General features: G+C 43.7%; 1 protein-coding gene across 1 annotated transcript in view; it reads left to right on the top strand.

The window, feature by feature from the left end:
• The window catches only part of sdk2b (sidekick cell adhesion molecule 2b), a 939592-nt gene that overhangs the window by 700738 nt on the left and 225901 nt on the right, over nt 1-12953 (top strand). The window contains exons 14-18 of the mRNA XM_078225548.1: nt 5161-5297; nt 8170-8317; nt 8734-8874; nt 9889-10070; nt 12353-12468. Of these exons, the coding sequence (XP_078081674.1) occupies nt 5161-5297; nt 8170-8317; nt 8734-8874; nt 9889-10070; nt 12353-12468 (724 nt within the window). The remainder of the gene's footprint in view (nt 1-5160; nt 5298-8169; nt 8318-8733; nt 8875-9888; nt 10071-12352; nt 12469-12953) is intronic.

Here is a 12953-nt window from a genome sequence, read left to right as displayed (position 1 = left end):
GAACCAAGATCCTTCCTTACTACTTCTTTATGTCATGCTTTTACTATCAGGGTTAATGTTCCTCCTTTGCCACTCTGCTTTTCCAAAATATTGTGCACCCGAGAATATTTATTTGCCAACTTTGGTCACCATGTAATTATGTATCTGTAATGGCAATTAGATATAAAACATATTTCTCTATTAATGCCAATAATTAATCTATCTTATTGTGGAAGCTTTGTGCATACAGATAAAGAGCATTTAATTTATTTATTTTTTACTCCTATTCTCTGCATGGTCCTACTCACGGATGCACAATTACTCTCTGTCCCTGTGTCGCAACACTGTTCTGTTCTCTCAACCTTTCTCCATGGAATTCTAAATTTCGTTTCACCCGAACCCTTATTGAATTCTTTGAAGAAGTAACAGAAAGAGCAAATGCCATCAATGGGATGTATTTGGATTTTCAAAAAGCACCGCATAGTGAACTCAGAACTAAGGTCAAAGCATGTGGAATCAGGAAAATTACAGAACTGTTGCCAAGCTGGCTACAAATGAGTAATCAGAAGTGGGGGGACAGGGGGGGGATTTTCCCGCTTCCTTTATAGCGGGCAGGAATGTTGGCAGGAAAGGAAAATCCGGCAGAAGGCTCAAAATATATTTACGCTGTCGGAATTTCCTGTTGCAATTGCCTCCTCTCCCCACCCACCTGCCCTGCCAGTGACATAAAGGGAATCCTGACTTTGAATGTCAGGATCCCAATTAGAGTACATTCGCATTAGATAATCAGGCCCCCTCCACCTGATAATTCCCCCTGCCCCCACTACCCACCTCCCATTGCATAATCCATTCACGTCAGTGCGTAAATCATGACTAGCCTCCCAAGGTATGCACCTGGTGAGCAGAACCCGCCAGAGGAGTTACGTTGAGTGCATCGCTCAGGAGGGAAACGGTCATGCCTGGGCATTGTCCACTGTTTTGTGTGGAAGGGGTATTCCATGGACGGGGTGGGGGGGGGGGGGGGGGGGGGTGGTTAGTATTCTATTTTTATTTAGGAGAAAGCCAGCGTCGGAGCCAATGGGTTTTAACACTGTTTTTGCCAGCTGCGCCACTGTGCCAAAATATTGGAAAATTCTGCCCAGAAAGTAGGGATTAAGGGTAGGTATTCAATCTGGCAGAAGTTGGGAAGTGGTGTTCCACGAGGATCTGTTCTGGAATCAGTGTTGTTAATGTTTACACAAATGATTTGAATTGGGAATAGGGGATGCATACAAGTTAAACATTAGATATGACATCAAGTTGCAGGTTATAATTAATACTAAGGAAGATTAACAAAATACAAGATGACATTAATAAATTTGCAGAATAAATATGTAAAAGACAAATTAATTTCAACATCAATAATTGTGAGGTGGTGCATTTCAGTATGAAGAATAAGGAAGCCACTTACTCTTTGAAAAATAGAAATTAATTGGGATAGAGGGCAGAGGGATCCTGATACACCAATCAGCAGCAATACAAGTTAAAAAGGCCATGAAAATAGCAAACTAAGCACAGGAGTTAATTTTTTAAGGACAAAAATTAAAGCAGAAAACAATGCTAAACTTGTACTGAATCTTGCTTGGTTTGACCGAACTTAGGACGCTAGGCACAGTTCTGGACTCTGTATTAAAGGGATATAGAGGCACCAGGTAAGGTACGAAACAGAACATTGAGGCTATACCAATCAGGAAAATTTAAACAGGCTGGGACACTTTTCTCTAATTTTCCCCAAAGCACTAATGCTGTGGAAGATGAATTTAACACTAATGCTGTAAAGGATGAATGCCTAGAGTGTTTATGAAATGGGTTCCGAGAGCAGTACATCGAAGAACCCACTCGGGATTAGCTTATTTCAAATTTAGTATGACATAATGATAAAGGGCTAATTAATGACCTTACTGTGAAGGAGCCTTTTGGAAATAGTGACCATAATATGGTAGAATTTTACTTTTTAAGTCTGAAAGTGATGTAGTTCATTCTGAAACTAGAGTCTTAAATCTGAACAAAGGCAACTATGAAGGTACAGTAAGAAGTCTCACAACACCAGGTTAAAGTCCAACAGGTTTATTTGTTAGCACGAGCTTTCAGAGCGTTGCCCCTTCATCAGGTGAGTCATTCATCACTTCACTTCATCACTCACCTGATGAAGAGGCAGCGCTCCGAAAGCTCATGCTCCCAAATAAACCTGTTGGACTTTAACCTGGTGTTGTGAGACTTCTTACTGTGCCTACTATCCCCAGTCCAACGCCGGCAACTCCACATCATAACTATGAAAGCATGAGGGGAAAGTTAACTATTGTGGATTAGGAAAATACATTAAAAGACCTGATAGTAAACAGGCAATGGCCAGTATTTAAAGAGGTATTACACAGTCTACAACAAATATGCACTCCTCTAAGATACAAAAACTCAACAGGAAAGGTAAATCAACCATGGCCAACAAAAAGTTAAAGATTGCACTCGATCAAAGAAAGTGGCTGATGGGGTTGCTTAAAAAATGTGGTAAGCCCTTTTTAGAGAAAAGTGTCCCAGACTGTTCATTTTTTCCTGATTTAACATGAAGACTAGAACTGTGCACAGCACCATAACTTTGGTCAATCCAAGGTCTGGGAATAATTTAGAATCCAGCAAAGGATGACCAAGAAATTGATAAAGCGAGAAACATAAAGGTGGATTGTAAAAGCTTCTTTTGGTAGTGAAAAGGAAATGATTAGCAAGGGCAAATGTGGGTCGATTAGAGGCGGAGACAGGAGGATTCACACTGGAGAATATGGAAATGGTGAAGAAACTAAACAATTACTTTGTTTCTGTCTTCAAAAAGGAAGATACAGAAAATCTCCCAGAGGTACTAGGGAACCAAGGAATTTGTGAAAAGAGGAGCTGGAAGAAAATAGTATTAATAAAGAGATGGTATTCAAAAAATTAATTGGATTAAAGGTTACTAAATCCACTGGACCAGACGAGCTGCATCCCAGAGTGTTGAAGGACGTGACTGTAGAGACAGCAGATACATTGGTGGTTTCTTTTCAAAATTTTATGAATGCTGGAAAGGTTCCTACAGACTGGAAGATAGCAAATGTAACCCCACTATTTAAGAAGAGAAGGAGGAAGAAAGCAGATAACTTCAGTCAGTTTGATGTCAGTAGTAAAGAAAATGTAAAATCACATTATAAAGGATGAGATAACTGGACACTTAAAAAATAATGACATAACTCAGCAGAGTCAACGTGGATTTATGAAAGGGAAATCACGTTTGACAAACCTTTTAGGAGTCTTTTGAGAATGTTACCTTTATCATCGATAAAGGAGAACCAGTGGATGTGGTGGACTTTCAGAAGGCCTTTAATAAGATGCCACCCAGGACATTAGTAAACACAGTTAGTGCACATGGGATTAGAGGTAATATACTGGTATGGATTAAGAATTGGTTAACAGACAGAAAATGGAGCGTAAGAATGAATGAGTCATTCTCAGGATGACAGGCTGCTACTCGTGGGTTAGACAAGGATCAGTGCTGGGGCCACAGCTGTTCACAAACTGGGGTGTGAGGACCAGATGCAATGGGCTAAATCTTACCAAAAATTGGCAGTGTTGTTTCTTGCAAGAAAATCAGTGCGTTTCTCTTCAGAGAAACCGTTCGGTTTTCTCTCCAGATCTAACGACACTGCCAAAAAAAATCATGGGGGCGTATTTCACACCATCATACAGGGAAGTGGGGCATAAAGACACCGACAAATCCTGGCTGCACAGAGATCGGGGCGCCATTTTTAAAGGGCGCCGCAATCAGCAGTAATTAATCTTCTCCATCCCACCACAAAGGCCTCGGGGCTCCCCACCCCACCCCTGCTCACAGCCAACATTCATTCCACCTCCTCCCCCCCACACGGTCATCGGCCCCTTCTCCCCACCCACCCCACTCCTCAACGACCATCGTTGGCATCCCCTGCTCGTCAATGCACTCCTGACCAGCCACCATATGCTCTGAGCAGTAGAGAGAACTGCCACACAGCCTCTGCTGCTTTCAGCTGGCCTCTGTGGCCGAAGCCCAGCACACACACCCTCCCTGTGCTACCGTGGGGCCTCTCGGCCGATCATGAGCCATTCCCTGGCCTGACCGATCAACCTCCGCATCCCCCCCCCCCCCCCCCCACTGAACGTGAGGCAGAGTGACAGCAGTGCCCTGCCCCTAGTAGGCTCCCCCCCCTTGGCACTACACTCCAGTGGGCAGTGCCAGGGTGCCAGGCTGGCACTGCCAGGGTACCAGGCTGGCAATGCCCAAGGGGCATCCCTCTTGCCCCTGACCTCCCGGGGGATCTTCAATGGCCTCCATTTCTACTGGCGAAGCCATCACATCTGGTCCCCATTGCTGGGGACTAGCTGTGATTCTCACCGGAGAGAACCTCTCCTAACGAGGCCACACAGGCAAGTGAGCCTGGACAATTGAGTCCTGGGCTGGCTAATTTCACTTAAATGATATTTAAATTTAATTTATATAATTTATTCAGCCTCACGCTAGAAATGGGCGCAAGGCTGATCATGCTGGATATCGGTGCCAGTAAGATCGCGAGAGGGATAGGGTAGAAATGGAGGAGATTTTTCTAATTGGAGGAGAGACCAAAATGTGGGGGGGGGGGGGGGGGGCATAAATAAGATAATCTCATAGATGCCTTTAAGGGGAAGCTCGTTAATCCTATGAAGGGAGTGAGGAAGAGAGAGTTACATGTTAGGGTTTGATAAAGAGGCGTGGATAGAGGTTTGGATGGCAGCGATACACATCAGTATGATCAGTTGGGCTCAGTGCCTGTTTCTGTGCTGTACTTCCTGTGCAAAAAGTCCAACCAAGAACACTAAAATGTTCCCACCAACAGTGTTTGCCACTATTTATCATTTATAGGACTTGTGCTGACAGGAAAGTTTTCATCTAGCTTGATAGGGTCATGAATACAACCTTGGACAAGATTCAGAAACTATTGGAATACATAAGCAGCGAAGTAGATATGTCCTCCATACTATTTGGCTGGTGCTTAGCATGGCTTAGATACTGAATTGAGACACCTGAGGAGAAAACCTGGAGAGGCAAAAATGGTGGGCAAGTTGCAATTTGAGTTAGTTTCTATGTGCTTTGCTTTCTTGTTATAGGCAGCTTCCACATGCTCCAGAGAACCTGGTTGCCCAGCTGAGTATCAGTGAAAAGAGAGCCATCTCCCTGACATGGGCAAAAGCATTTGATGGCAACAGCCCCTTGATTCACTACATTTTGGAGGTGTCTGAGAACAGTAAGTGATGTGGCAATTCATTATTAAGAGCGCTTGATGTCTTTGTTGTGATGTTTGTGGGTATTTTAGTTGGTAAAATTAAAAACAAGTAATAAAAAAATAATTTTACCATTGGTACTGAATTGTACCATGTCTGACATGGGTGGACAGCTCTTATAACCCACAAGTGTGTCAGAGTGAGTTTCCACTATGCTTTACACAGATAGGAAAATGCCCAAATATAGTCCTGTTTTAAATTAATTTTGTGATATTTCCCTTTTAGTTAGATGGTACCTTCTGTCCACCTCATTGTCAGCGGCAGTTCCTGCCATTGATCTTCAGAAGAACATAGAATTTAGGAATAGGCCATTTGGCCCTTTGAGCCTGCTCCGCCATTCGATAAGATCATGGCTGATCTGATTATGGTCTCAACTGAACTGACCATGCTGCCTGACTGAACTAAAACCCCCACCCTCCTGGGGACCATATCCCTCTATTCCCATCCCATTCATGTCTTTGTCAAGACGCCCCTTAAAAGTCACTATCGTATCTGCTCCCACTACCTCCCTCGGCAATGAGTTCCAGGCACCCACCACTCTCTGTGTAAAAAAACTTGCCTCATACATCTCCTTTAAACCTTGCCCCTCGCACCTTAAACCTATGCCCTCCAGTAATTGACTCTTCCACCCCGGGAAAAAGCTTCTGACTATCCACTGTGCATGCCCCTCATAATCTTGCATATGAGACGGACTAACATGTCAATCTTTATTGGAGGTCAATGACCAATCTCTTGTCATTTGAAGCTAATTTAAAATAGGCTGATTGGTTGGCTTTGGCGAGTGTAAACATTCCTGTGACAGTCTCATTGTATTCAGTGAGTATGCAATACTAAGAAACTGTTACAGTCTGTTAACACTTCAATTTTTTTTTATATAATGGAAGTGTGCGTTCCTTTTCAGACCCTTCGTTCATTTCTGCAGAAATTAGTTTTGTTAAAAGCACAATGTGAAAAATTCCAAAGTAATTGGCAATTCCTGGTCACAAAGCATTTTTAAACAGGGGATTAATTATCCCATTCTCACCTTACAAATGTTAATCTATTTAATTGTCATTCTAGATCAGCTCAATTTAGCATTTGATTGTTATATATCTATTGGGTGTAGTTAGTTTAAACGTTGCCTTGAGACATCTGTATATTCTTATTACTGGTTTAAATATAAACCAACCTCAATTCATATGAAGTTTTTTCTTCCCCTAGAGCGTGCTTTGTCCAACTGTGAGATTGAACAGCTGTCATTGTTGAATTCAAATATCGTGAAGCACAATACAGATGGTCATTAGCAAATTGATCCTTGAATGAATCAATGTGGCATGTGCGCCATTCGCTGTTGTAGGGTATAATCAAAGCTGCTGGTCTTGTTTCCATTGGAAAATGAGCGATTCACAGAAAATGGCTCAGAATCTCTTATAGAAAATGGAATTTGATTTCATCAGCCAAGATCTTATTATAATGTACAAGATTCTAAAGGGGCTTGATAGGATAAACGCTGAGAGGATGTTTCCCCTCATGAGGTAATCTAGAACTGGGGGCACGATTTCAAAATAAGGGGTCTCCCATTTCAGACAGAGGCGAGTAGGAATTTCTCATCTTCGAAGGGAGTTAGTCTTTGGAATGCTCTACCCCAGCCAGCAGTGGAGACTGGGCCATTGAACATATTCAAGGCTGATTTAGACAGATTTTTGATTGACAAGAGAGTCAAGCAGGGTGGCCAACTGTCCCAAATTTTGCAGGACAATCCTATAATTTGGCCTCTAGCTATGAGTCCAGGGTCAGGCTTTCGCAGGACACATTTTGTCCCGGTTTTCTTCTGACCCAGGTTCCTACTAGAAGCATTGCTCCTCCTGATCACAGCAAGGTTGATGGTGTCTGTTTGGGACTTCGAGTGGCAGGTCGGCAGCATCAGAATCAAAGAGGGCCGCATGGCTGTGGGTCTCTGTCTGTGTGGAGTTTGCCCGTTCTCCCTGTGTCTGCGTGGGTTTCCTCCAGGTGCTCTGGTTTCCTCCCACAGTCCAAAGATGTGCGGGTTAGGTTGATTGGCCATGCTAAATTGACCCTATTGTCAGGGGGATTCGCAAGGTAAATATGTGGGGTTATGGAAATAGGGCCTGGGTGGGATTGTGGTCGGTACAGACTCGATGGGCCGAATGGCCTCCTTCCGCACTGTAGGGATTCAATGATCAAATTGAAACGAATAAGATTCTGAGGGGGCTTGACAGGTTGATGCTGAGAGACTGTTTGCCCTGATTGAAGAGGATAAAACTGGGGAGCATATCCTCAGGATAAAAGGTTGATCATTTAAGACTGAGATGGCGAGGAATTTCTTCACTCAGAAAATGAGAAGCCAGTGAAGAGGTCAGCAATTTCAATGTTGGGAGGATTTGTTTAGTGATCTTCCAGAGATGGTAGCGTGCGCAGGGGCCCGCTCAGTGCGCTGATTTCAGCCTCTTCGGCGAGAATAGGCCCCGCCCTGAATTTTTTGCGTGATTCACACCACTGCCCTCTGCAGTGCCCAGAGTGTGGGAGATTCATTTTGAAACTCCGCTGAAAAAACCAGCACGATTTACTCCACTTTTCACGCGAATTCGACACTTAGAATTGTTTTAGGAGACGCTCATTGTGTTGAGGGTACCATTAAAATGTGAGTTGAGTGGAATTGTTCACAGAACATTGAAAACAAATACTTATCCTGCAAACTGTTTGGCCACTATCCGTACAATGCTCCTTCCTGTTGTACCATACCTCTCAGGGTTATAGGGAGCAACTTTTATCACCTACCTTAAAGCCACAACCTGAATGTTCTCAAATAAAAACCTATATTTATTTTTGTTGCAGATTCACCTTGGAATGTTCACCTGATGAATGTTGACCCGGAATTGGTGGGACTGATGGTCAGGGGGCTCATTCCAGCCAGGTCCTATCAGTTCCGTATCTGTGCAGTGAATGATGTTGGAAAGGGCCAATACAGCAGAGAGACCGAGAGGTGAGCGAGCTTGCAGCTTATAAGGTGAATTGTGATACAGATGCCGTAAATCGCATTGGGATTATAACTGAATATTATGAACTCTGAGATCCCCAAGGACTAATCACCAGGTTACTCTGCATGTCACAACTGATCACAAACTGGCCTTTGTTTTCTGCTTAGCTATTCATCATGTCATTTACAATTTTCTACTCGTCTCAAGAGGATTCATTATAGACACAGATCTCTGGTATGGGAGCTTATCAAATATATTACAATATCTACCATATTTCCATCATTTACTATTCTGAAGCACTAACGAACTCCATGGTACAGTATGTTGGGTGCAATCGCTTTTTAAGTTTTGTTTTGTTGAAACTGAGTACTATCACTAACTTTATAATTTTTTCATAATGGAATGGTTTAAATTCTTGTAGGTTGTCACTCCCTGAAGAACCGCCAAGTGCATCCCCACAAAATGTCATTGCAAGTGGCAGAACCAATCAGTCTATTATGATTCAGTGGCAGCCACCCCCAGAAAACCATCAGAATGGAGCCCTCAAGGGTTACATTATCAGGTATCTCAGAACAGATTCTTTGCCCTCTGTCTTCATGGATGAAACATAAGCTGATAACTGTGTGACCATGTATTTTTGAGGCTTAGCTGACAAAAAACAAACCTTTCAAAAGGTGCTATATTATGTTTTAAAAACACAAAGAGAAACCAATTAAAATGTGTTATTTATTACCTGATGGCCTTAAAACTTGCTATTCAATATAAACCTGCTTAGCTTTCTATTGTATTTTGCATTGTTTACGAATTGCAATTCGCTGGGCTTATATTTAAATCTTGGGCCTCAACTCAGTTGAAAATTGTGCACAATTGTACAGAGGTCAGCTTGCCTATCCACCTCCACTTACCATCAGCAGGGTAGGTGTTGGATGGCCCAACCAGTCTTGGGCTAATTTTGCCTCTGGACCGCCTCCTGCTATCACAGGTATTTTACCAGTGATGTGAGGTGGGAGGGAGGTTCCCGTGCCACGTGATAAACCAAGCAGGTAAATCCTGGCAGCCTGCCTGCAGGCCTAGGGGTGCAGAAAGCCCTGCTGTTTGGGCACCAGGTATCCATTGGAAGATCCTTCTAAGCACCCCCCTCCCTCCCTCCCTACCCCCTCCCCTCCCTCCACTGGCCATCTGCTTAGCTGGCAGCTCCGGAAGGCAGAACACTCTCCATCGCCAAGTCACGACCTCAGAAAATTAGCATCCTGATGGCCGTTAAATTTGATTGTGGCTTCCCAGCCAAGCTGTGCAGAGATGGGTCCACCCCTGACCTTTTTAGCCAGGGATTGGGGCTTCCGTCTCCACAAAACATTTTGGCCCAAGAGTCAACACGATTTGGTCAAAACAAAAATTCAGACATTTAAATTTTAAAACATTAAGCTCTCCAAAATATCTGTCCATTGCAATTGGACGGCAGTTTTCTAAGTTATATTTTCTTATTATCAACATACTTTGATGTGTATACTGCTCAAAAGTATCCTAGACAAGTGTTAAGTCAGCTGTATGATTGACTTCCCTTCTGTGTTTGCAGGTATTGCTTGGCAGGTTTACCTGTGGAGCACCAGTATAAGAATATCACCAGTCCTGATGTGAATAATTTCTTACTTGAGGACCTCATCATCTGGACCAATTATGAGATTGCAGTTGCCTCTTACAATGGGGCTGGTCTGGGAATCTACAGCCCAACTGTCACCGAGTGGACCCTGCAAGGGGGTGGGTATTGAGTGCTTGTGGGGGTTGGGGTGGGGGGGTGAAAGGAAGTCACTGCTGCCTCACCAAACTTACTATTACCGATTGAGAAAATAAAGAGCATCGCATCAAAACAATTACTCTGTAAATGTAGCAGATAGTTTGTTGGCAAATTTAGCAATTCAGGAAATTTAACCACACCTTTGTAAATTGCACATTATTGTCTAAATCTATGCACAGTAAAGGAAAAGGTTTACTGTACCCTAGTGCACATTTAGAATTAAATTTGATTTAAGTTAAATCTCATTAACCCAGAACTTGTGATAGTCCTTGAACACTGCTGGGGCTGCATCTGTGTAGTGTGTTATCCTCTGTAGTGAGACTCGGTTGGCAGCACTCTTGCTTCTCAGATGGAACATTATAGCTTCAGGTTCCACTTGAAGCTCAGACTTTAAACAAGGCCCACTTTCTCTCTCAGGTGGATGTAAAAGATGCCATGACATTAAATTGAAGAAGATTGGGGAGTTAGCCTGGTGTCCTGGCCAATACTTATCCCTCAGTTAACATCACAACTGCTCATTATCACATTACTGTTTGTGGGAGCTTGCTGTGCACAAATTGGCAACTACGTTTCCTGCATTACAAAAGCGGCTACACTTGAGAAGTATTTATTGGCTATAAATTGATTTTGCGATACCCTGTGATCATGAAAGATGCGATGTAATTACTAGTCTTTATTTAGTTACTTCTGCATTAATCTCTAGCCTCTGTTTGTGCCATTCATTCTTGAAATGTGGTTACCCAATGTAAATGCCTGCTTCACTAAGATCAGTTGCTGGGCAGACTTGGATTTTTCTGTCTCTCTTCACCTTCCTGCTCCAATGAATGAGGAGTTTTGCATCGGGTTCTCAACAGGTGCCTGAGACCTGCACATTGAGAACCAGCAGCAAAAATGTCCAAATAAGATGAACAGAGAAGATGGCTAAAGCATTAATTTTCATCTAGGTCCTTAATTCAACATTACTTTCAAGACAGCTTTTTTAACGTGATCTATCCATCAGGCAGTTTTCACTCATCCCTTGGTGTAAAGATCAATGGTAGCGAAGGCCAAGAGCAGGCTGCCCACCCCACCTGCTTAGCTGCAGCTTTGCATGAGGAGGTGGAACCGTATTAAGCAAAAAGACATTGCACACCCACAGACCTGGGGCAGAATTTTCCCCAAAAAATGACTAAGGGAAGAATCTTACTAAAAAATGGCAAAGTGTCAGATCTTATTCAAAAAGAACAGGGGGCATGTTTCACACCGTCATGTTGAAGGTTGGGGCTTAAACACGCCAGCAAAACTGGCCGCACTGTGATTGGGCACCATTTTTAAATGTGCCCCGATCTCAAAGTGAAATTGAAGACTCCTCCCCCCACGGACATCAGCCCCCCGCCCCTCCTCCCCCTCACTGAAGACATGTTTCCCTACCACTCTCCCCAATAAAGATTGCCAGCACTGGGCCCTCCCAATGGGTCCCTCTTCATGCCCACCCCCTTCATGACCCTCGACGTGCCCGCTCCCCCCTCAGACCCACTGCCTCAGGCTCCACCCTCTTAGCACTGCCCATCTGGCAATGTCATCTGTTACTGCCAGGTTGGCATTGCCCAGCTCTTTCCCCAACCACATAGGGGCTTCAATGGCCATTGCATCTCCTGGCATCGCCATCATGCCCCCTGGCATGGCCATCACGTCTGGTCTCAGTTTGTGGAGACCAGTAGTGATTCTCACCAGATTCCCACTGCGCTCGAGGGTCAGAGAGTCCCGGGAGCAGCGGGAAAACAGCCTCAAATGGACTGAGCATATTTAAATGGTGATTTAAATATGCTAATCTGATTCCTGTCCTTACTGGGCAGGAACCAGATTATGTCCGGGCACGGTGGCTGGGAGGATCACAACGAGGTTTCACACTGACGCTGAACGCGCTAGACCCCTCACCTATGATATACTGATCCTGCTCCACACAAAAGTGATCTGCACCAGGCATGATGCGGCCGGAAAATCCCAGCCCTGTTATTTTGGTCCTTTGCAGTCAACTTAAACACTCGGAGAACCCATTAGGAGTTCCCACATAAAATTTCAAACTAAATGTGGTGTAGAAACATGACGTCTGTAGCATGCTGACCATAACAGGGTTAAACCCTGAAATGATTGCAAAACTGTTTATTATTCTATGTGTATAAATGCTTTGTCTCAAAGCACCAGTTATTCTCTAATTTTCTCTCTCTACTTGTGGAACCAATCTGAGTTTCTGTTGTTCTTCCAGTTCCTACAGTGCCTCCAGGAAATGTGCACGCTGAAGCCATTAATTCCACTACCATCCGATTCACATGGACACCACCCAGTCCTCAGTTTATTAATGGAATTAATCAAGGTTACAAGGTAATACCCATAATTTCGACATGCTGTCAAAAATCAACATTGTTGTTTAGGCTTTGTTCAGTGTCAGATGATGCAAAGTGTTGCCAACCCACTAGGAATTAATGACAAAGATTTCAGAGAACAGCAATTTAGCAGTCTCCATCACTAGCTACATCAGTGCTGGCATCAGTATTTATATCTGTGGCCAAATTACACTTCTGTCCCTGTCAAAAAGCTCTCTTAGTGATTGTCTCCCTCCAAAGGCAGAATTGCCACTTCAGTTATATTGCAATGGTGCGCTCATAGTTAAGGCTACTGTCACCATTGCTGTAATGTGAAGAGGCTGTTAACCGATAAATCTGCAAGGCTGTCAGGTGTTGAGGAATACAAGCTCCGACTGATACAAATGCCCATCTGGGACCTTCCACACCTTCCCCTCCCTCTGACTCCATTCCTTCCAATCCCGGCCCTTGTTGTCTATTCACCATACCCTCTGAACTTCCCCT

The sequence above is a fragment of the Mustelus asterias genome, chromosome 12, assembly GCF_964213995.1.
Source record: "Mustelus asterias chromosome 12, sMusAst1.hap1.1, whole genome shotgun sequence".
Lineage (NCBI taxonomy): Eukaryota > Metazoa > Chordata > Chondrichthyes > Carcharhiniformes > Triakidae > Mustelus > Mustelus asterias.
Note: the sequence above shows the minus strand (reverse complement) of the source record. Positions and strands in the feature narration are given on the sequence as shown.